At 36.1% G+C, this 22798-nt stretch overlaps 1 protein-coding gene across 1 annotated transcript in view; it reads right to left on the bottom strand.

Moving 5' to 3' along the window:
• Positions 1-223: 223 nt before the first annotated feature.
• Positions 224-22798, bottom strand: part of LOC123247594 (dimethylaniline monooxygenase [N-oxide-forming] 2-like) — a 53495-nt gene continuing 30920 nt past the window's right edge. Inside the window, exons 3-9 of the mRNA XM_044676536.1 lie at positions 18464-18652; positions 9895-10057; positions 6769-6911; positions 6440-6639; positions 4021-4373; positions 2559-2631; positions 224-676 (exon numbers count right to left, since the gene is read on the bottom strand). Of these exons, the coding sequence (XP_044532471.1) occupies positions 331-676; positions 2559-2631; positions 4021-4373; positions 6440-6639; positions 6769-6911; positions 9895-10057; positions 18464-18652 (1467 nt within the window). The 3' untranslated portion in view covers positions 224-330. The remainder of the gene's footprint in view (positions 677-2558; positions 2632-4020; positions 4374-6439; positions 6640-6768; positions 6912-9894; positions 10058-18463; positions 18653-22798) is intronic.

Raw genomic sequence — 22798 nt, 5'->3', positions numbered from 1 at the left:
TGGGGATATAGGTTGATTGGGAATTTTAAAGCATTTCCCCCATATGTGTGCATATAGATCTGCCTATGTAGACATATATTGTCTTCAAATCGACAACAGACATTTATTAGACTATAAACTCTTTGATAAGGAGGACTGCCTTTTTCCTTTCTTTGTCTCTCCAATCCTTAGAAAAATATCTGGAACACAGTAGGTACATAATAAATGATTGTTGACTTGATATTAGGCACTTGAGTGACAAAGATAAAAACAAAATAGTGCTTTCCCTCAAGGAACTTAAACTCTATACAGCAATCTCCCTTTCCCAACTATCATAACTAGGATATAGAATTAATGAATGTTGAAAAATATGGCCAACACGATAGCAATAAGACCCAGGACTTTCAACCAAGAAGCAACAGAAGTCATGGAAGAACCCTTTACAACGCGAGTCTTCAGAGGCTTCAAAAGCCTTTGCTTCTCAGTGAAGATGGCATTTCTGGCTCCCTTCCACTTTCCAGGGCCATCTAGGCGATATTGATATGGATGGCAGGGCCCAAAGTAAATCTTCAGGGCCAGTTTAGGATCTTTCATAAAGAGCGAGATAATGTCAGGTTTGGCCCCTATCTCAGTGGCGAGTTCATCCAAGTAGTCAATGTGATTGGTTTGCAAACTTTGGCTCTGGCTCTTTCCAAACCTTAATGCAGAAAAAAAGAATCCTAAGTTATATTCAGAGGTATCTCCAAATATCTCACTTTCTTTCTTACTAAATTTTTTCTATACCTAGTGGAAAGTGTGAAGCTATCACATAATTATGTCACATAATTGATACCTTCCATTGATGTCTTTATGGAGAGCAGCTTCTTTGAAATAAGTAATTTGGTAGTCATCAACTCAATTCAGTTCAGTTAAATTCAAATAAAACTAATTTACAAGCATTTGTTAGACATTAGGTTCCAGGTAACTTTTAATATGTATTTAATATATGTTAAGCTCTATGTTCTATTTGGGAATACAAAATGAAAAATGTTTACTTTCCCCAAGGATTTGACCATGACTTCCATTTTGTGGGATTATTTACTGTATATTGAATTATTAGTCACCCACCTCATCTTCATTCACTATAATTATTTCCTTTAAAGACTCCTTTCATAGTGTTTCTACTAATTTTCTTTTCTTTGTCTCAGGCAAATTATTGGGTGAATTTCACTGCATTTGAAACCTGACATGGACAATTGGCATCTAAAAACTCTACTGAATAGCTCATTATAAGGCCACGATTTGTTTAGTTAGCTCCCTCAACTTTCTAAATCTTTTTACAAAGACCCAAGGTTCATAAAGCATTGTAATATAATCTCCAAGTATAGTATCCAGTAGAATGTAAGCTTCTTGAAGAATCAACTTTTTTACCTTTGTTTTCCCATTGCTTATTTAGCATATTTCCTGGCATAGGAATACTCTTGTATTGTATTGTGCTGCATTGTACTGTACTTTATAGTAGGAATAATTAGCGGAACCCTTGATTGGCTTGATAAATTTTCTGGCTGCATGATGAAATTATAGGATGTGGACCTTTGTTAAATTGCAGAATCTCCCTTGGAATGGGATGTGGAACAGGTACTGGCTGAAGGACACGTACTCCATTGGAAGCTCTTTTCATTGGTTCCTAGTTACTAGGTCTGTCTCCTCATGATAGAGTGGAGAGGAAGATGGAAATCTGTCTCTCCACCTCCATTTTAGATGAAGTCACCAGGGAAAACTCCTTAAATCCTCAAGAGTTGGGAATCACAGAGAGTGTACCATCTTGCTTTTCCATATCAAGAGGCAGTATGGCTGATCCTAAGGCAGCTGATCATTAGGAATTTCCTGTGTCCTATCAGTTGTCTTCAAACAATGGCTCAAAACCTATAAATTCCTCAGATTTTTTTTGGATAAATTATTTCCCAGACAGTTATAATGGCTGACATCATATATTTTTTGATTAGGCGCTCCCATGATCCGCCCTTTACATTTGTATCCTATGAAAAATTTAAGGGCAGTCATCTTTCAAGAGCCTCAAGGACAATAAAGCATTTTCTGTAGGCAACTAATTTCTTGCCAAATCAAGGCAAAGATGGGCATGCAATTTGAAAGTTCAATCCAAAATCCTATAATTTTTAACCTTATCTCTCTACCTTACTTCCTCATGCCACTCAAAGGTGTATTTCCTAGAACCTTTGCTTTAGCTTTACCTCCCTCTACTCCCTAAAGCTCTAGGACAGTGATGGTGAACCTTCAGAGATTGAGTGCTCAAACTGCAAACTGTGTGGAGAGGGGAAGGGAAACAGCCTCTGGCTTTCTAGTAACAAACTCTGGCAAAATCTGTGCTGATGCCATTTGCTTGCCCACAGAGAGGGTCCTGAGTGCTCCCTCTGGCATGCATGCCATAAATTCCACCAACATGGCTCTAGGACATTTACCCCAATTTAAACTTCAAATAGCAAAGGCAAAGAAATTGAAGGAAAGTTTTCTTCCTTAAATGGAGTTAATATCCCTGAGTCAAATGGACTTTAATTGAATGATAAAATGCTATTTCTTACAGTTCAAGTCTTTTTTCTCTTCTTGTCTCAATGCTTGCCATCATAGTGCTCTCTGAGGGAAGTGTGCAAAGACCTAGAATAAAAAAGGTAGATTTGTGGTGATTTGATCTCATAAAGACCCTTACAGTGTAAGTCAGTCATAATTAGTCTTTTTGAAATAGAGAGTCAGGGATATGGAGACTGAGGCCCAAAATATGTTTGCTTAATATTTCTCATTCGAAGAACTCTAGGAATTTATGCATTAGCCATAACACTTCAGAATCTTTGAAAGCCAGATAAGCTGGGTCAGTAGTCAGAAATATTTGAAGCTTTTCTTTCTCCAGAAGCAATATAATCAATCAATAGGACAAATGCCCTTCTGGGGTTCTTATAGGTAGTTGGGTGAAGTTGTGGGAGAGGAAATCTCCTGGTGAATGGAGTGAACTCTGTCTACTCTCTGGGAAATCATGGAATCTTTCTACAGTAAGGGTTGGGCTCCAAATGGATGACTTTTTCAAAAATCAGAAAATCAAGAATGGTCCATTTTCCTAGTTCTCTTGATTCTCAAATAATCCAAAGAATCAGCAGACTTCAAAGAGCCCAGATTTTGAGATTCAAATGATTTTTCTTTTTAGCTGGAATACTTTCCTTTCATAGTACCTAAATAGATTCTATGTTCTCTTTGAAGATTTTCTCTTTTGAGAGGATTGGTAACTGAGTGACAATATGGTAGATTGGTTTCAAGATTGATGGTCTAAGCCTCAATCCAAGTCCCCAAATGCCTCCATTATGATGCTGCTCAAGTCTTTTCATTCCTCAGTGCCTCAGGTATCTCTTTAAAACCAGAGGTGTCAAACTCAAGGCCAGATGACCCTAGGGGCTCACAAGACTCTCCCCCCCACCCCAAATACTTAACAAAATAAACAAAAATACAATGAAACATAATGTTAATTGGTTTTTATGTCAACAGGTAGTCCACAGGTATCATTACTATTTAGATTTGACACCACTGCCTAAGACTAGGTTGCAGAGAAAGTTATGGCTTCCAGGAGTTCCCTACATTAGTGATATCTCAGCTCTAAGTCTCTATCCCTAGAGTGCTTTAACATTTAAAGTACCTTACAGAAATGATCTCATTTGAGTTTTAAAACAATAATAAAGCAAGTGTGAGAGTTATTAATGTCTCCATTTTTATAGATTAGGAAATCGAGGACCAGGATCAACTTCAAATACCTAGTAAGTATTGTGAGCAGGATATAACCCCCAATTTTTCTTATTTCAAGTTTAAGACCTATGAAACACTATTTCCCTCACAATTGTAGTTATTGCATTTCTGTTGGTGCCAACATAAAAGGAGCTAAGTTTTCCTGTAAGGATGGGGACAGACAATATGATACTGCTTTCTTTAGATATAACGTTACCCATCTATTAAGCAAGATGCACTGGGATTTTAAATACTATCCACATATATATACTCACTCACCTTTGAAAACTCTTGTTACCCAGCGAGCTTGGAGTTCAGAGGTTGGGAAGATGGATCCTAGGGGCTGGATGAGGCCAATGAATGCTAGAGTTGGTTTCTCCAGGTCAGGGGGAAAGATGTACTTGTACAGTTTCACCTGGTTGTGTTCCACTTTGACAATGGACTCATCCAGGAAGGGAAAAGAAATCTGATATCCTGTGGCAAAGACAATCATATCAATGTCCTCCACACTTCCATCCTCAAAGATGGCGGAGGTCTCTGTGAGCTCTTTGACATTGGATTTTACTTTGATGGCTCCATAGAGGATTCGGCTAGGGAGATCATCATTCAGCACTGGCTCTTTCATCAGGTACCTAAAACACACAGAACAAAACACAACAAAATAGGATAGTTTATTTGCTGAAATAGTTCAAGCTCAGCCAATCTCATAGGAGAGGAGCCCTGAAAAAGGCATTTTCTTAGGAATCTCTAAAATTCTTTGTAATTTGCTCAAATAGTTTTCCCCACTCTTATGATCTAGTTGCACTTGTATTACAGCTCCCACTCTCTTAGAAAGGGGATGGCGAAGAGAATAAATCCTGAGGGCAACATATGTCAGAACAAATATATTACCTGAAAGTGCTGAGGAAGAACGTCAGTATATGTTCTTGATTATTCCGTTTAGTATAATTAAGCTACTTACTTACTGTCCTCCCCTCTTCTGCCTACCTACTTCTTTTGCTTATTTTTTCTGCTTCTTGTCTGAATCTTGTCTGAGAGTGAGTAGGACCATGAGAAAATGTGTATCTATTGATTTTGAAATGCGTTAGGAGTTTAAGTAAATTTCCTAAGGAATTTATATATAAGATAAATTTATATATAAGATAAAGTTTGTTTTTTTTAAATCCTTACCTTCTGTCTTAGAATCAATACTGTGTATTGGTTCCAAGGCAGAAGAGTGGTAAGGGCTAGGCAATAGGGGTTAAGTGACTCACCCAGGGTCATACAGCTAGGAAGTGTCTGAAGCTAGATTCAAACCCAGGACCTCCTGTCTCTGGGCATTAGCTCTCAATCCATTGAGCCACCCAGCTGGCCCCAAAATAAAGTTTTTAGATTGTCTGTGAATGTCAGATCCTGTCCCTGTCCCCACATCACCCAAGGATTGGTAGCTTGTGTTTCTTTATTTGCTTTCATTATAGAATTTTTGTGGGTTAACTCAGTTTCTAACACCAGTAGCTAGTGATGTAAGTTTATGCATACATTTGGCTAGAGAAGAAGGTCAAGTATCTCTAATCTTTGGCACTTGATGAAAGTTTTTCAACTTGCAAAAAGAATATGCACATTTGGGAAATTGAGTGATGCTCTCTAGCTCTGAGATGAAAAAGAATTAAAATTTTCAGAAGCACTTTTCTCCGAAGCCATCTGTGGGGAAAATCCTCATGTGCACAGGATCACACTGATGTTATTAATAATAATAGCTATCATTTATATGGGGTAGCTAGGTGATGCAATGGATAGAAGGCCAGTCCTGAAGTTGGGAAGACTTGTGTTCCTGAGTTCAAATCCCACTTCAGATACTGACTAGCTGTCTGACCCTGGGAAAGTCAATGAACTCTCTGTCTATGTTTCTTCATATGTAAAATAAATGAGAAAAGGAAATGGTGGACCACTCCAGTATTTTTGACCCCCCAAAAGGTCACAAAGAGTTACAATAACAACATTTATATAGCATTTCATATGTCGGGTATTGTGCCAAGAGCTTTACAATTATTCATCTTATAACAACCCTAGAAGGTAAGGTCTATTATCATCCCAGTTTTATATATGGGGAAACTGAGGCAAATGGAGATTATTATTATCTTAAATAATAATAAATAATATAATTTTATTTTTAATAATTTAATTTAATAATAATAAATAATAATACATTTTTAATTTGCCCAGACTCACAGAGCTAGTAAGTGTTTCAGGGAAGAGTTGAACTTACTCTAGCACCCAACTCTCTATTCACTGTGCCACTTAACTGCCCCAAATTATTATTATACATCAAAATGGAGTCCTTGATATATGAATCTCTCCTGCATCCCCAAATAGGTTAAGGATCATCCATTCTTAGGGACTTCAGAGTTCTCTATTTGAACCTCTTACCAACTCTCTTTCCCCAAGAATGCCTTCTACCTAAGAACCCTAACAGATGGGTCTTTTATCTCTGTTTGAGCCATTAGTGATAGAGTGGTTACTAACCTATTACCATTTCATTACTGAATACTGATTTTAAATAAAGTTTATTGTTCCTGAACTCTAAAAGGAACAGAAGTCTCTGGAGGATTTTATGCTAGCATAGATTTGTAGAAAGAAAGTTTCATTTCGGGACTATCTTTTCTGCTTATATGCCTTTGCATATCAGAGAGATTATAAAAGAAAAGTGAAATCACTCTACTTGTTTTCAGGTACCAGACCATAATTTTCATGGTTAAACCACCGATTCATCTGCGTTTCCATCATCCATTTCACAATCTTTGGTGGGAGGGTATTTCTGAGCATGGTATTGAATCTGGTGTGGAACACCATGTCCCAAGGGTAGCCATTGTCAGAAATTCGGCTCATGACCCATGAACCATGCCTGGAGCTCATAAACACCTGAAAAACAATACCAAGTAGGGCTGAATGTAGGCCAGTTTGGTCTCTACCATTTAGGCGATTAATTCCAAAATGGGATTTCCCTCCAGATTTTCACTGACATAAGTAAGGTTATCTAAAACATCACACCTGTTCAGCCTTTTTACACAGCTCAACTGCAATGTCTGAGGCTGAATTTCCAGATCCAATCACCAGAATTCTCTTTTTCTCAAATCCATTTGGATTCTTGTATTGGCGACTATGGAAATACTGGCCTTTAAACCTCTCTATACCTATAAGAAAAAGAAGAGAAAAGATATAAACTTCTTGGTAGGCCAATTATGTCAATGTGACACCATCATTTCCATATAAAACAAATTCCATTTCTGCCTATGTCTTCTACGTTCAGTAACTAGTCTCCATTCCCTTTAGTTCTCTGAGTTAAAGCTTCAACAATTTGAATTGCTTACTGGCCAATGCAAAGAGTTAATTAACCATAGAATCAATATTTGAGTGCCTGAAGTATGCTTGCCCTTTGGAATCATAGGACTTTAACATCTGGAACAGGGATCAAAGGTCCCGAACTCAAGGACATAGGTTTACATTTTTACCAGGAATAAACAAATGTTCCTAATCAGAGGCAAAATCAAACTCTTACTCTTGAACATGAAGCTCTTGCCTATTCTTGATCTTCCTGATTTTTCAGTTTATCCCTTTCTTTAGAAAATTTCAGAGCCCTTTCTAAAATGTGACACCATTCATATGAAATGGAAGCCTGAGCAGATGCTATTCTTATTCTGATTTTGCATGAGAGAAAAAAAGTCAAGAACAGAGGGGTTACATGATTGGGTCTGTCTGACACAGAGAATTAGTGACAAAGTAGAGAGGTCAGGAGAGCTCCTTGAAGGCAGGGATTATGTGTTGTTTTGTCTTTTTTTCTCATCAGCATCATAGTTTTAATGAATAGAAAACTGGCCTCAGGAAATACAGGGCCTAGGTTCAAGTTTTATTTTATTTTTTATACCTTCTGGATATATGACTAATAAAATCATAGGTCATGATCAAGCAAAAAAAATCACCAATATTACAAATCATACAATGTCTTGTACAAAGGATCATAAATTTAAAGCAAGAAGACATATTAGAGGTAATCTTATCAGACTCATTCATTTCATAAAGATATTTTATTTTATCAGTTTTGTGTAATAACATATTTCCACATTAGTTTCCTGAAGTTATATGATCCAAAGTGTCTCTTTCCCTCCCATCTCTCATCCTTCCTGGAGGTGGCAAGCCAATCAATCTGGATTATACATGTATTATCCTACAAAACACATTTCCATATCAACTCCCTCATTTCACAGATGAAGAAATCGAGAACTTTCTCAGGCTGGGCGACCTGCCACAATTGTGTGTCAAGCTGCAGAACTAAGATTTTAATCTAGGTATCCTGACTCTAAATCTAACACTTTTTCCTTTGTATCATTGAATATGTGAGATAGGAACTTATTACAAACTTATCAAATTGAATTAAAGATGCCATTCCTTTTGCCATCCATCACTGTAGCATCCTGTAAAATACAGATTTACTTGTTTGATGGTTACCTACTGTTTCCCTGAAAGGGGTAAGTTCCTTGAGGGCAGATTTTCCATCAGTTGTAACCGTATAGTTTCCTATTCCTTATACTTAGTAGGTTATTACTATTGTAATTGTTTTTTGAACTTGAGAAGCTGAGTGAAACCACTTGAAAATGTATTTAGTCATTTCTCTGAGGGTTCGTAGGGATCCTAGAACCTGTTGGAAGGAAATGGGGGAAAGCAGGGATAGCCAGTTGGTGATACCAAGTATCATTCTACTCTTCCTTCTCTTTGATATCACATAATATCACTTTCCCCTTTTAAGAGTCTCTTCTCATAGAAATTTAACCACTTCCGGGTCTTAGTGAAGTCTCTCTTCCCTTCCCCTTTCTAAAGAATTCATTAAGGGCAGTTCGGTGGCACAGTGGAAAGAGTATCAAGCCTGAAGTTGGAAGGACATGGCCTCAAATATAGCTTCACACACTTCCTAGCTGTGTGATCCTGTGTAAGTCACTTAGCCCTGTTTGCCTAGCCTTTGCCCTTCTGTCTTAGAGTTGTTCCTAAGGTACAAAGTAAGGGTTAAAAAAGAAAAGAACTCAGTAAACTATCAAATGCCTTTTTTTGGGAGAAGTAGAAAGGCTCAGGAAGATACATGGTTAAAATGAAAATCACTTTCCAAAACTGACTTAGTAAAAGTACCTCAGAGCCCCCAGGGATGATTTTTGGCCCTGGATAAGGCCTTCTGGAGAAATGTCTTACTGTTTGGTGATGCAGGGAAATTTGATGACCCAGACATTCCAGTTAAGTTGCATAAAGAACTCAAAGTGGTAAATCATTGAGCAGAGATCATTGAATCACACATAACATCAACAGCCTGCCGGAATTTCAGTGGATTGGAAAAATCAAATCCTTCTTTGTGTTTTCCACCTTGAGCAAAAAGGAGGTTGAAACTTTCTTTTTCTTTATTTTTTTTAATGACCCTTACCTTTGTCTTAGAATCAATACTATGTATTGGTTCCAAGGCAAAAGAGCAATAAGGGCTAGGCAAAGGGGGTTAATGACTTGGCCAGGGTTACATAGCTAGGAAGTGTCTGATGTCAAATTTGAACCCAGGGCTTCCTGTTTCTAGGTCTGGTTCTCAATTCACTGAGCCACCTACTTGGCCTCAATTGGAACTTTCTTGTACCTTCTTTGCTCATCCCAAACTTCAACACGATTCCTTTAGTGGCTAAGGCCCAAAAGTTGCTGGTTCATATCCATGTCAGAGTTTTAAAAAATAGAAACCAAATGTGCCCCCAAGCAAATCTCTTTTGGTTATGTACTTTGTGCCAGTATGTTTAGGACTCAAGTAAGTGAATAGAAACTAAGCCAGAAAATGGAAAATGTTTTATATTACCAATAGAGTTTCAACGATATTGATGATAATACATCTAAAAAAGAAGAAAAACCCCATAAATAATATTATAGGAAGTTGTCTGAAGTATGTAAAGACTAAATGACTTTCTTAGGGCCTAGGGTTAATATAGCTCACAGGTGGGATTTGAACCAAATACTTCTTTACACACTAGATGCCATTCCATGCTGAATTTCCTGGCTTTAACGTTGTGTTTAAAATAGCAGTGAGGTTTATTTCTTGCTCCAAATGTATAACAGTTGCACAGACACTCTTAAAAATTTTTAAGAAAATCCAAGACTTACCTGGAAATGACGTTAGGGGCATGTGGGAGACGATGTGATGACCACTGCAAACCATAACTGCATCAAACGTAGTCGACTCTTCCTTCCCATTTTTCTCAGTAATAACATCCCATTTGCCAGTGGAAGAAAAATCATTATGTTTATTTACATTGAGGACAGTGGTCTGGAATAAACAGGAAAAAAGTATTTATTATCAGTTTTCTTGACCAAGGAATTATCAAACTTAGACCTATAGCCTAAATCTGGCCTTCAGCCTGTTTTTCTATGGTCTACTGTCTGTTTTAATATGATCCACAAGTTAAGAATGATTTTTACATTTAAAAATAAAGTTCATTAGGAGCCAAGATGACAGAGTATGTCCTCCCACTATTCCCCTCTAAACAACTTTAAAATAATTTTGGAGCATGCAGTGCCAACAAAAGCTCAGGATGAGATACTGTTCCTGCTTAACACATCACAGGAGGTTAGAAAGAGAGATCTGAAACACCAGGGCAGGAGTTTGTCCAAGGTGCAGCAGGAGTACCAGTAGGTGACTTTGGAAGTGGTTGAGATAGTAGCAGAGACAGTAGTAGCTTCAGGAGTTCTCATCCCAGAGAAGGTAAATAGTCTGAAAACTGGTTAGTAAGAGATTTTGGGGATATTTTTTCTGGCACCAGGTGTAGCTGGTAATGGTTAGTAATTATATTTCCCATATACAGTTCTGGATTATAGTTCCAGGGCAGAGAGGATTGCCTCTGGTTGGCCACAGGGCCACAGAAGCCCTGGTTAGAATTCCAAGGTAGAGAGGAGTGCTAATACTTATGGCTGCAAGAGAAAAGGGGGCCTGGTTACATTTTCAGGGTCAAGAGGAGTGCTAGTGCTTTTGGCTGTATTGGGGTAGGAACTTTTTCTGGGTAAAGATCAGAGCACAGACCAGGAAAGCAGAGACTATAAATCTTCCTGAATCACACTCACATTGGAAGTCCCCAAAACTTTCAGACTCCCCCCAGAATAGCAGTAGAAAAAACCATGAGGCTTGGAATAGTGCATATCCACCCTTAAGTGAGTTGAGCCCAACCTATCACATGAATTTCAAAGTCAAGAAATAGATTGGAAAAATGATCAAACAACAACAAAAAAGATCTTGATCATAAATAGCTACCATGGTGGCAGGGAAGAATAAGACATAAACTCATAAAAAGACAACAATGTGAAAAGAACTATAAACCAACTCAAAGAACTGAAGCCCAACAAGAATTCCTGGAAGAGTTAAAGAAAGAGATGAGTAAAGGACAAAAAATCAGAAAAAGAAATGAAAGTAATATGAGGAAATTATAAAACGAGAATTTACAGGCTTATAAAGGATACATGCAAAAAAGTACTAAAGAAAATAATACTTTAAAAAACAAAATTGGCCTAATGGTAAAATTCATTGAAGAAAAGAACTTCTTAAAAAGCAGAAATGGTCAATTAGAAAAAAGAGGAACAAAAATTCACTGAAGAAAGCAATAAAAAATTAGAATTGGATAAGTGGAAGCTAATGATTCCATGAAATATAAAAAAAACCCAGTAAAACAAGGGGCAAGCAAGTGGCTCAGTGGATTGAGAGCCAGGCGGCCTAGAGACAGAAGATCCTGAGTTCAATCTGGTCTCAGATAGTTCCTAATTCTGAGATCCTGGGAAAGCCACTTACTCCTGTTCACCTAACTTTTACTATCCTTCTGCCTTGAAACCAATATGCAGTATTGATTTTAAGGGGGAAGATAGAATTTAAAAAACAATAACAATAAAACAGGTCAAAAGAATGAAAAAAATAGAAGAAAATGTGAAATAACTCATGTACAAAACAACTAACCTGGAAACTAGATCAAGGAGAGATAATTTAATAATTATTGGACTACCTAGAAATCATGATTTTTTAAAAAGAACCTAGATATCATCTCTCAAGAAATTTTCAAGGAAAACTCCTCTGATAGTTTAGAACAAGAGGATAAATAGAAATTGAAAGAATACATTGATCTCCAGAAAGAGACCCCAAAATAAAAACTCCTTGAAACATTTAGCCAAATTCTACAACTCCCAGGTTAAGGAGAAAACACTGCAAGTAGTCTGAAAGAAACAATTGAAATATTGTGGATCCACAATTGGTCTTTTAACTTTCAAACATTCCTGAGGAAAACACCAGAGTTGAATAGAGAATTTGTCATTCAAACACAAGACTTTTAGAAAGGTCAACATAAAAGAGTAATCACAAGAGCTTCAATAAAGTTAAACTACTGATATTCCTATATGGGAAGATGACCCTTGTAACTGCTAAAAATTTGATTATTAGAGTAGTTAGAAGGAGTCTACATAGACAGAGGGCATGGGTATGAGTCCAATTGGGATAATCTCAACAAAATGAAAGGATGAGAAAGAAGGATGCACCGGGAGAAGGGGGAAGGGAGAGGAAGAATGGAGAAATTTTTCTCATGCAAAAGAGGTATGAAAGGAGGAACTTTTATAGTGTAAGGAAAAATGGATAGTGGTAGCAGGCAATGCTTAAACTCTCATTGGAATTGGTTCAACAAGGGAAAAATTTATGCCCATATATATAGGTATATATCCACATACATACATACACACATAGTTAGATATAGAAAACTATCTTATTCAATAGAGAAATAAAAGTGGAAGGGGATAAGAGATATGGGGACAATATGATAAAATGGAGAGTAGATTAAGGGAGATAGTGGATAGAAGCAAAACAGACTTTTGTGAAAAATATGGAAATGCTTTGCATGATTTCACATCTATAATTAATTGATGTCATTTTGCTTGCCTTCGCAGTGGGTGGGGAAGGAGTGGAAGTGAGAGAATTTAGAACTCAACATTTAAAAAAGAAAACAATGTTAAAAATAAATTAAAATGAATTTTTAAAAGTTCATTGTATTTAAAAATGCAAAAGCCTTTTTTAACCCAAGGTGAACACAATAGGAAAATGGGCCCAGATGTGACTCGAGCCATAGTTTACCAATCTTTGCTCCTGAGGGCAAAGATTTTCTTTTTGTTCATTTGAATTTGAATTCTCATCTCCAAGCACAGTGACTGGCATATCATAAACACTGAATAAAAACTTCTTGATTCATGGATTACTCTAATTGCTCTATTTATCTGTTTAACAAGCTTCAATTTTTCAAGGAAACTTCCAACATTTAGGATCAAATACAAATTTTTGGATTGGCTTTTTAGATCCTCCAAGATAGGATTAAAATCTATACTTTTCTTTTAATGCATTCTGTTTGTATTTCTTTTTAATATATTGTTTGGAGTGTAATCTTTATAAAAATTAATAAATTATTTTCTTACATTAAAATACTGAGGTAATTCCCTCCATCCCTCCCCTCCCCCATTATAGAAGGCATTAATTTGACCAAATTTTACATATACATGTATGTATATATACACATACACATACATACATATATATATATATATATGTAAACTATGTCCTATTTTTCAGTTCTTTCTCTGGAGGTGGACATAGACAAGTCATTCTTCAAATAATATTTCTGTTGCTATATATAATTTTTTCTCATTTCTGCTTATTTCATTCTTTATAATTTCATGTAGTTCTTTCCATGTTTTTTGAAACCCTTATGTTCCATCTTAGAATCAATACAGAGTATCAGTTTCAAGATAGAGGACTGGTAAGGACTAGGTAAGTGACTTGACCAGGGTCACACAGCTAGGAAGTGTCTTAGAAGCAGATTTGAACCCATGACCTCCAATCTTTAAGCATGGTTCTCAATTCACTCAGCCATCTAGCTGCCTCTCTTTCCATGTTTAAAAAAATTAACCTGCTTATAATTTCTTATGGCATAGTAGTATTCCATCACAATCATATGCCACAACTTGCGAGGCCATTCCCCAACTAATGAGCATCCCTTCCATTTCTAATTCTTTGCCACCACAAAGAGAGCTGCTATAAATATTTTAGAACATATAATTTCTTGTCTCTTTTCCCTGATTATCTTAGGAAATAAACCCAATAGTGAATTACTGGGTCAAAAGGTACATACAATTTTGTAACTCTTTGGTCATAATTCCATATTGTTCTCTGGAATGGTTGGATCCATTAGTTCCATCCTTAGTTCCACCAATTGTGTATTAGTGTCCCCGTTTTTCCATATTCCCTCCAACATTTGTACTTTTCTAACATTATCTTGTACTATTCCCCTTTATTTAGCCAGAATAGACTACTAGATGTTGTATAAACTCATCCTACTCTCTGTGACTTCTGCATTCACAAAGGATACATCTCATGCCTAGTGTGGTCTCCTTCCATACTTCCTTTCAGTCATTGAAATCCTCCTCTTCCTTCTAGGTCTAACTAAGGCACCAGTTCTTCCAGGAGGCTTTTTTTTCACATCAAGTCAACAAGTATTTACTAAATACCTACTATTTTCCAGGCATTGTGCTAAATACTGGAGATGAAAGGTGACAAAAAGTTGGTCTCTTCCCTTAAGGAGTTCATAGTCTAATGGGTGAGACAACATGCAAACAATTATGTACATTTAATATATAAACAGGGTAAATATGAGGTAATCTCAGAGGGAAGGGAAGGAGAAGGGAAATAAGGTGAGGGGAAGTAGGAATGACCACTCTTTCCCTAGTTTCCTAATAGCATTTGGTCAGAATGTCTCCATTCCTCTATTATATTCTACTTGTATTTATAATGATTTGGGCACATTCCTTATTTGTACTTGATTGTAATGTTCTTGAGGACAAGGACTTTGCAATTTTTCATTTTTGCATCCCCACTGTCTAGCACAGTTTTGTGTATTGATAAGTGTTTGTTGAGTTGTACCACTTGCTATTCTGGCAGAAGGCAAGGATGTAAAGATCTGATGACTTTATCTGAGTCAATTTCAGATTGTTTAGAAAAGAGGCTGACCAATGAGCTCTCCTCAATTCTTAAAATATTAGAACAAGAAGAGATTATCTGGTAGAGGAGTTCTTAACTGGGGGGGGGGCGTCCATGAATATTTTTTTCATTAAAAATAATTTTGACCACTATATTTCAATATAACTGATTTTCTTCATCATTCATGTATTTTATTTTATGGATTTAAAACTGTCATTCTGAGAAGGTGTCCATAGTCTTTACCAGACTACCAAAGTGGGCCAAGACTGAAAAAATTAAAAAAAACCTCCTGATCCGAGTTGAATCCTTCACTTTGACACTGAGGAAATAATTGCCCATGGTCACAAAATTTATAGAACCAAGATCATTTGTTAGACAAGAACGAACATTTTGCAATGCCTCAGCAAACAGTGTGGCAATGGAAATTATTCTCCTAGGCAATAGTTAACGATTGTTCAATGTTTTCAGGATACTGTATTAATACCTAGGGAGATGTAAAAATAAGAAAGAAAGTAACAATTTCTTCTTTTAGGAGATTATATTCTGGTTAGCGAGACAGTAGCAATTAAACTATAGTCAGCCAGCCCTGTTAGCCCAGGACTATAAGCAAGAAGACTTTTTTTTTACAGAGGAAAGGCAAATAGAATCCTATTTAAATGAGTTTGAAAAGAAATAACAACTGCGACACTGTACACATAGCTCATTAAAGTAAGAGAGTGCTACTTAGGTGTTTTCATTCCTCAGAAGAGTCATGGCTTCATTGATATGAGAGCTCCCTTTATTGATGTAGATTAGAGAGGAGGTAAAGGGAAGAGAGAGAGGGAGAGAGGGAGAGAAAGAAAGAGAGAGAGAGAGAAAAAGAGAGAGACAGACAGACAAAGACAGACAGACAGGGAGAGAAAGGAGAGGGAGAGGGAGTGGAAGGCAGGGAAGGAGTAATCTTTTCTTGGTTACTGTTTAAAGCTATGAGGGTTCTAAAAACTACACATAGAGATACTGGGATTGGGAGCACTAAATATTTATAGATTACTGTATATTCCATATATTATAAATTATTAAATCAATACTTAATAAAAAATTAAATTAAATGGCCCTTCAAAATTTGCTTCCAACTTGAATTAATTCCTATCAAAGGATTAAAAAAAACTCTTACCTTTTGTCTTAGTATCCATTCCAGGACAGAAGAGCAGTAAGGGCTAAGCAATTGGAGTTAAGTGACTTGCTCAGGGTCACACAGCTAGGAAGCACTTGAAGACAGATTTAAACCCAGGACCTTCCATCTCCAGGCCTAGACCACTATCCACTGAACCTCTAAGTTGCCCCTCTGCCATAGGATTTATAATTAGACAATATCCCTTAGAAACCATTGAGACCAACCTGCTCATTTTAGATGAAAGACCTAAGAGATCCATTGACTTGCTCAAGGCTTCTTAGGTGGTTTGTAGAAGAGTGGGAGTCTAACTGTGGGCTTCTGACTATGGAGTCAGCGTTTTTTAGATTTCTAAATAATGTTTAACATTTATTCTTGATCTGAATTATTTTTTTAATCACTCTCTTTTAAGATGAATTATTAATTACAAGGAGGTAGGCTTCTATGGGCAGTTAAGTGGCACAGGAGTGAGAGTGCTTGGCTTGGAGCTGGGAAGACTCATCTTGCTGAATTCAAATCTGCCCTCAGACTCTTCCTACCTGTGTGACCTAGGGTTAGTCACTTAAGCTGCATTGCTTAGCTCTTACCATTCATTCTTCTGTCTTGGAACTAATACTCAGTATCAATTCTAAGATAGAGGTAAGGGTTAAAAATTTTTTTTGATATTGTATTGTGTAAGTTATTTAAAACATAAAACTGTGAATTTTAAAAATGCCAATAGGAAATAAGATACATGTGTTCCTTAACTGCTTTAATAATCAGACCCCACTGGGATGGAGTCCAAGATGCATATGCTTTATGCTGAATTCTCTTCTATGGCCAATGATATAAGAGCAAATTTACAGATTCTTTTTCTACTCTTAAGATTGAGCTTTTTACATGTTTCTTGCCATAGTAGAATGTAAGCTTAAGGGGGACAAGGACTTTTCCCCCTTTTGTTTTGTTCTTCATATTCCTAGCACCTAGCAGAGGGCCACACACATTTAAGAGGATGATTATTTAATTAAAAAGTCACACCTGAGTTCATTTATTCATTAATGATTTACTAAGTAATTCTGTATATCAAGCATTTTTTAATGTCACATATCAGCTATTTTGAGGGATAAATGGACCGATTTGTTGCTGTCCAGTTATGCCAACCTTAGTGCAGGATAATGGTAATTAATATCTAGAGGAATCTTGATTCTTTTAATTTAAAGTCTGTGTTCCTAATCTACTTGTTTATGTACATATGTGTGTATATACACTTGTTTTTTTCTCTCAATTTATTAATCATTATTTTAATTTAAATTATTACCAATCTTCTAGTGTGGTTGTGATAAAAAATGATTAAACTTTGAAGTGCTTCAAACATGAGAGCCATTAGTAGTATGATTCCTTGAATGAGGACAAACCATTTAACTTTCTACGACTTCAGTTTCCTCATCTGTAAAATGGGCATGATAAACATGCTTGCAGCATCTTCATCATAGAGGTGTTGTGAAGAGGGTATATCATACATTATTTATTACATAAAAGCAACATGCTATGCCAACACAAATCACATATAAAGAATGGATTTAGTCATCAGATTCCAGAGACATCATTTATATGGCAGACCTTCATGGATAATAGAGAGCAGAAAAATTGCCCCTCCATGTGATTTTTAAAAGGCACCTTCAGTGAAAATCAAGCTAAAATTTTTTATGGGAACATAGCTAGAGTAACTTAAATAAGAATAACACTTGTAGGGTGATTTATAACTTCAAACACATTTGCATAATTTGCTCCTTAAAGCAATCCTGTGAAGTAGATAGTGTAAACATTATTATCCTAATGGAGAAAACACACATATACACATTGCTTTCTCTCTTAATATCAATTTTAAGACAAAGGAGAAACATGGGCTAGGAAATAGGGGTTAAGTGACTTGCCCAGGGTCACACAGCTAGGAAGTGTCTGAGGTCACATTTGAACTCAGGTTCTCTATTATCCACATTTCAACATATAAGGAAATTAAGGCCTTAAGAAAGGAAGGGACATGAAGTTAGTAAGTGATGGAGAAAAGAGTGGTCTTCAGAGGCTCAGTCATGCTCAAGCCAATATAATATTGTCTCCTATAATGGAAACTGCCATTAAATAAATTGCTTTTTCTGCTTCTTTCTACCTCCCTTAGGATCCAGCCCTAGTATATTAAGCTCCTGTTTTGCATCACTATTAGCCTAATTGGACATTTTCAGCTGAATGCCTTAATAACCTTTTGAACTTAATATATTAAAAATGAAATTCATTATCCCTTTGTCCTAATTATTGTATTTTTCTTATAGGCATCAATATTCTCTTAGATTTCCAATTTTGCTTCTAAAGAAAGTAAGTAAATAGTCTAAGGATGCATACCTAGATAGTAGTTGAACCAGGATTGAAATCTGACATTTCTTATACCTATTTAAGTGTTGTTTTTTTCTCCCCCCCCCCAATAGGATCTTAATTATAGAACATAGCTCTAATTTTCAGAATTTAAATATATAAGACCTTTTCTGCAATATGTAGAGTACCTGAAATTGAATATATTTCAGGAGATCAAACTTTTGGGCAAAAATTCGGAAATATTCCAGGAGCTTGGAGTTGGGTAAGAAGTTTGGGAAATCATCTGGCATTGGGAAGTCACTGAAACAGGACATTTCTTTACAGGTATTGGTGATAACAGATTCATAGATACTGGCACGGCCTTCTTCCACTTTCTCCTATAAGAAAATTAAATGAGTATTGATTAAAATGCTTATCAAAAATTAAAAAACTTTATACATTGCTTTAAAAAGAAATAGGTCATTTATATGGTAATATAGTCAGTGTGACATTGTGGATAAAATACTGAACATAATGTTGATCAATCAGACAATAACAAATTTTTTTACATAGAGTAATGATTTTATTGGCAAAATGAACACTTTAAGTGACAATTTTAGAGAAACAATTATTACAATTTTCCTCTTTCCTCTGCAAAATTGTTGTACTTTTGTTTTGGTTGTTGTTGTTGCTTACATTAACTTCCCAGGTATCTCTTCCCCCTCTCCTTCCCTCCCTTCCCAACCTGAGAGAAGGCATCTTCAGACCAAAAAAAAAAAAACTGGTAAATATAAACTATGTCTTTTTGTATTTCTTTTTATCAGTTCTTTCTCTGAAGGTAGACATTCACAAGTTATTCTTCAAACATTAATTCTGTAGCTGTATATAATGTTCTTTTGGTTTTACTCATTTTACTTTTCATAATTTTATGTAGGTCTTTGCATATAATTTCCATATATATGTATAAAACCTGCTCATTGTTTCTTACTAGTTAGAGGTTTTCCATTATAGTTATATACCTGTATTTGTTCAGCCACTCCCCAATTGTTGGGCACCCCCCAATTTCCAGTTCTTTGCCACCACAAAGGGAGTTATAAATATTTTAGAACACATAGATTTTTAAAATAAACATTTATTAAGTGCTTTCTATATGCCAGGTACCAAGCTGAATCTGAATCTGAAAAAAATTGCTCCTTATGCCTCTCCATCCTTGAGGACTTTTGTGTATGGACAGTTGCAACTTGGTAGGTGGGACAGGCTGCCTTATCTCTTAATACTGTGTTCTTGAATGCATGATGTGTGTGTATGCATGCTTGCATGTCTGTGTGTGTGCTTATTTTTTCCTGATTTTAGTTGAATGATTATCTGGAGACAGGGTCTCCTTAGTGACTGAAGTTGGTCATAGCATCAGCTATTCCAAATACCAAATGTACACAAAGGGAAGATTTGCCCCTTATTTTTTGGGGGAGGGTGCTTTTTGTATTTCTGTTCTTGCTATATCTTCTAAGTAAATATTCCTGTGTAAAAACTGATTGATTTCAACTGGGTAATTTATATTGGGGGCTCATGAGTGATAGCATTAGAATATCACAAACCCCCTTAGGTTTACTCTTAGGACTTGGAAGAGAGCAGTAGTGTAAGGATGGAATTTGTGCATGGGGGATGGGACAAAAGGAGCCAGAAGAAGGCAGTTGGTGACAGTTACTGACAGTTGAGAGGAGAAAAACCTTGATTCAAAAACTTCCATACTTATAAGCTTGTGTTACTTCAGGAATGCCTCCACCTGGAGAGAACTCTAAATGCTTAAGAGATAACCAAATGGAGGAATCTCTCACACAGAACAACAAATCAATCCATAAAATAATACAGATAAGCCAGGGTAACAATCAAGATAACGACATGTTAATGTCATACAGAAACAACAATGTAGGAGAAGAAAATGCATTGCAAGATTAAAATGCCTTGTAATCTGAGGGTCCAAAGCCAGAACAAACAGTAGTCACTTTACAACAGGAAGGGATATGGGATATACAGAGACAGAGGCTCCAATGATTCAAGTGAATCAAAAAACAGAAACAGCTGAACCCATGAGCCAAGTCAACCAAGAAACAGAAAGCAATGAACCACACATGACTAGCATGCTACCAGAAAGTGACTTAGCAGATATAGACATGGAAGCAATTTTAGCATTAGATATAATTAATACTAAGTCATCACAACCATACCCTGTTTACACAGACTCTGATGAAATGAGTTCTGATGATGAAGAGGAAATGAAAAGACTATATTGAGAAGCAAATGTACCAGTAAGCAGGATACCAGACATAAGTATTGAAGAAAGGCGTGAGTAGCTATGTTTCATACATGTACTGGATGACTAATCTATCAAAAGTACAGAACACCTAAAGAAAAGCCTAAATACAGAAGGATTACAAACATAATGTGGAGAAGACTGTAGCAATGAAAAACAGTATATATAAGTGGAATTAAAGCAATATTGGATTGCTAGTTCAACCAATAGAGAACATTACCCCTCCAAAAGGAAAGCATATGTAAGTGGATATTGATCCACAAAAACCTAGCCAGGTCATTGCAAAACACAAAATCTTTAAAAAACATCTGAAAGTGCACATAACATACACATACAAACAATTGATTAACGTCACTGACAAAGCATAACAATCCACACTGTTCCTGCATCCAGACCAGAGAGCCCATCTGACAACATGTATGACAATAGACAACATGTGATGGAGAAACAGAGAAGGGGGAAAGAATCAAGAGAAGAAAAGGAAATTGGGAAAATCACCAAGAAGAAGGTGCAAGAAAAGAGTACTTGAAAAGACATTGTGAAAAAACTTTTGAACTTTGAACTTTGCAAAAATGGACAATTGCACAATGAAGAAGACAGAAGGAAATGGTTTATGTAAGACTATGGTGTGGTGATAGCACAAAAACACAAATTAACCTCACACTTTAGGAAAACGCAACCACAGTACATAGGATCAAGATACAAGAGAAATATACAGACAACTTGAAGAAAATTGACAACTTTGAAAACAATAGTGAGTATTTTGCATGCACAGTATATAAAGAGAACACAAAATACAACACAAAACTGATACTTAGTCTAGACCTCGTGTAAATAATGAGCGTCTGAAGATTGTGAAAATACAAAATGTGTTTATATCTATAATGTAAATAGTTGCAAGTTGCATAAGATTTTAACCATATAAGAAGTTCAAGTAATTTTCTTGTCTGGTTAACGTCGATATGCAGAACTAATGCTTGTACAAATGTATAATAGTGTAAATAATGTAAATTTTATATATACCTGTAACATAGGTTGGAAAAGTAGAGTAGAATTGTAAATAATAGTCCCTAACCATGTAGATGCTGTAGCATACTAACAATTTAGCAGATAATTTGGACATTGGACATAGGGAAAGTGCAAAAAGGGCTAGGGAAGTTAAAAAATTTTTTTAGCGAGCTAGTGTAGGGAAAGCATAAGAATAAAATATATGTATTGTTGGATAGATAACTAAAAATACTAACATACTAAAATAGATTTTTAATATAAAATTAACATTGCATTTAAAACATAGGTAGCTTAAACATAATTTGATAACAGCTAGAAATAATAAGATAATTGTATTTCATTACTTGATAGACATACATTAAAAGTAGAAACAAGTTAAAATTCTGTTAAAATCATAGATGGGTTAAATAATAACTTAGAAGAGTTTAAGGATAAGAAAATTGTTACACTGTAAACTTAAACATTGGGTTCAATGGAAAACTTTTCTTGTTACAAAATTATTTTATACCATGTAAATATTGTTTTTATAAATGACAATCCTCATCCCCCTACCAGCCTCTCCAAAGCCCATCTTAGAATAGGAATAGATAGATAATTAGTATAGTGATAAGACAAGATAAGGATTTATTATTTTGGAGGGAGGGGGAACATAAGATAGGAATAGGAAATAGTGATGCATGAATTAAGTGGGACTTTTATATAAAGTCCCACCATATAAAACCGGGATACTGTAAGGATAGGATTTGTGCAAGGAGGATGGGACAAAAGGAGCCAGAAGAAGGCAGTTGGTGACAGTTACTCACAGTTGAGAGGAGGAGGATTCTGAGAGATGCATTGGAGGAAGAAGGAGGAAGGAGAGGTCTTCTGCAGAGGACTGGGGGAGAGGGGAGGAGGACATCCCAGCTCAGATCCAGTCCTGAGGGCTTCCTGAGGATTTTTTTTGGAAACTGAAACCCTGATTCCCTGATCAAAGCCATTCCATCGCATCTCACCCATCAAGAATTCAACTATTGAGTCAGCTAAGTTTTTGGACTCTACTTTGGGAGTGATTTCTTAGTCTCCTTCACCCATTACCCAACTTTGCTGAGAGACCCCTTTTCAGTCAAAACTTACAATTATATAAAGGGATAGAAATAGAATAATAGAAATAGAATCAGAAGGAGAAGGTGAAGGGGAGAAGAAGCTTGGGAGTGGGAACCCTAAAGGTTCCCACCCAAGTGACAGA

Source organism: Gracilinanus agilis, chromosome 4 (assembly GCF_016433145.1).
Source record: "Gracilinanus agilis isolate LMUSP501 chromosome 4, AgileGrace, whole genome shotgun sequence".
NCBI classification, from domain to species: domain Eukaryota; kingdom Metazoa; phylum Chordata; class Mammalia; order Didelphimorphia; family Didelphidae; genus Gracilinanus; species Gracilinanus agilis.
The sequence above is the reverse complement of the archived record's forward strand: the minus strand, read 5'-3'. Positions and strand labels throughout refer to the sequence as shown.